This window comes from Chiloscyllium plagiosum, unplaced genomic scaffold (assembly GCF_004010195.1).
Source record: "Chiloscyllium plagiosum isolate BGI_BamShark_2017 unplaced genomic scaffold, ASM401019v2 scaf_70372, whole genome shotgun sequence".
Classification (NCBI taxonomy): Eukaryota; Metazoa; Chordata; class Chondrichthyes; order Orectolobiformes; family Hemiscylliidae; genus Chiloscyllium; species Chiloscyllium plagiosum.
Window position 1 is genome coordinate 1 of NW_025205249.1, and position 1,860 is coordinate 1,860.

A 1,860-nucleotide genomic window follows, 5' to 3' on the forward strand; every position below is an offset into this window, starting at 1 on the left:
GAGATACTGGGTTATATATACTGTATAAATAATGACCATGTCACTGAGTGAGAGAGACTGGGTTATATATACTCTATAAATAATCACCCTGTCACTGAGAGTGAGGGAGGGAGGGAGGTTGGGTTCTATACTGTATACTGTGTAAATAACCACCATGTCACAGAGAGAGTGAGAGAGAGAGACACAGACAGACAGACTGGGCCATATCCTCTGCCCCATCAAACAGCCACTCCGTTCCAGGGCAGTCAGGAACGAGCATCAAACGATGGTTTTCCATCACCACCAAGCCATTGTCCCTTTGTCCCAGGAAAACTCTGCGGTTTTCCCGTTGTCCGACAGCGAGCCGTGAGTGCAGCAATGTCACGCTGTCCTGCTGGGTTTTAACGTAGCTTCTCTGTCTGTGTTCCTCTTCCCTGTTCAGTGTGTCGTCATGTCATACCTGCAGTGGCTTCAAGACAGCGATTACAATTCCAACTGTAACCTGTGCAATACCCCACTCACAGATGAAGACACCATCCGGTTAGTTTGCTATGGTGAGTGGCCTCCTGTCTCTTATTGCTCCAGCGACACCGAAGAAATGGCCGATGTGTTCCCATTGGGAGTAGCTCGGAGGGGACCTTGCAGCGGGGGTGGTGTTCCCATGTATCTGCTGCCCTTGTCCTTTGAGATGGTGGTGGGTTTGGAAGGTGCTGTCTGAGGAGCCTCGGGGAGTTGCTGCAGTGCGGCTTGTAAGATGGTGCACACTGCTGCTGTGATGGAGGGAGTGAACGTTGAAGATGGTGGATGGAGTGCTCATCCACCAGGCTACCTCAACCCGAACTGTTTTGAACGTCTTGTATGGAGATTATTTTATCACCTCCCCCCCGTCTTACCCTGGGTAGATGGGGTGCCCAGGGAGTGAGTGACGTGCTGAATAATTTCCTGTGTACCTCTGCCAAGTTCCCACCCTTGTATCTGCGTGCATGTCCTGAGCACGTGGGCCTCTGTGTTCCTGGTCCTGCATCCGTCTGTTCCTCTGCGTGTTCCTGACCACACGTATGTGAGTTCTCTCCCCTGCGTGTGCTCCCATGTCTGTGCAGTGTTGGTGGGTGGCACGCTGCTGTATTTGTGCACATGGTTTCCCCTTTACTGGTACTTTCACCATTCCTGTTTTTGCAACAAGCGGGGGTTTCTGTGTTCCCTTTGATTTCCATCCCAGTTTATGTTCCTGAGTGTCTTCCTGCTTGTGTGTGTCTGCGTGGGTGTACGTGTACATTCACGTGTCTGTGTGTACCTGTGTGTTCACACTGGACGAGAGGAGAACAAAAGCAGGCTACAAACTGACTCCGAACGCCCTTGGTTCACGGTCAAAGCCTTCCTGGCCCAGAGGGTTCTCTGCTGAGTTTACCACCCAGACCTGCATTCTCAAGCTTTCCTGTCGGTTAGTCCCGTTCCTGATGAAGGGCTCTTGTTCGAAACGTCGATCCTCCTGCTCCCCGGATGCCGCCCGGCCTGCTGTGCTTTTCCAGCAGCGCCACTCCCTCGACTCTGACCTCCAGCGTCTGCAGCCCTCCCTTTCTCCCAGTCGGTTAGGACAGTCCCAACTCCCCCTGACTGCACAGGGACGGCTGGGGTGGCAGGGGAAGAGGTGATCAAAGGGGAGGGGGTGGCGCTGGGAAGGGCACAGCATGAGGAGCAGCATCTGAGGAGCAAGAGAATCGACGTTTCAGGCTTGACCCTTGATCAGTCCTTCTCCCGCAATGGCAGTGCCCACTGTTGCCTGGCAGCATTAGGTGAGACTGGCATTCTGGAATCATGTTTACCAAGTTTCGTGATAGAGGCACCAACTGTCTCACACTCCTTCCTTCCCCCCCCCCCCCC

The 1,860-nt window shown here is 53.5% G+C and overlaps 1 protein-coding gene across 1 annotated transcript in view; it reads left to right on the forward strand.

The window, feature by feature from the left end:
- Positions 1 to 421: 421 nt before the first annotated feature.
- The window catches only part of zfpl1 (zinc finger protein-like 1), a gene marked incomplete at its 5' end in the record, with an annotated part of 7,790 nt that continues 6,351 nt past the window's right edge, over positions 422 to 1,860 (forward strand). The window contains one exon of the mRNA XM_043685140.1: positions 422 to 533. Within this exon, the coding sequence (XP_043541075.1) occupies positions 422 to 533 (112 nt within the window). The remainder of the gene's footprint in view (positions 534 to 1,860) is intronic.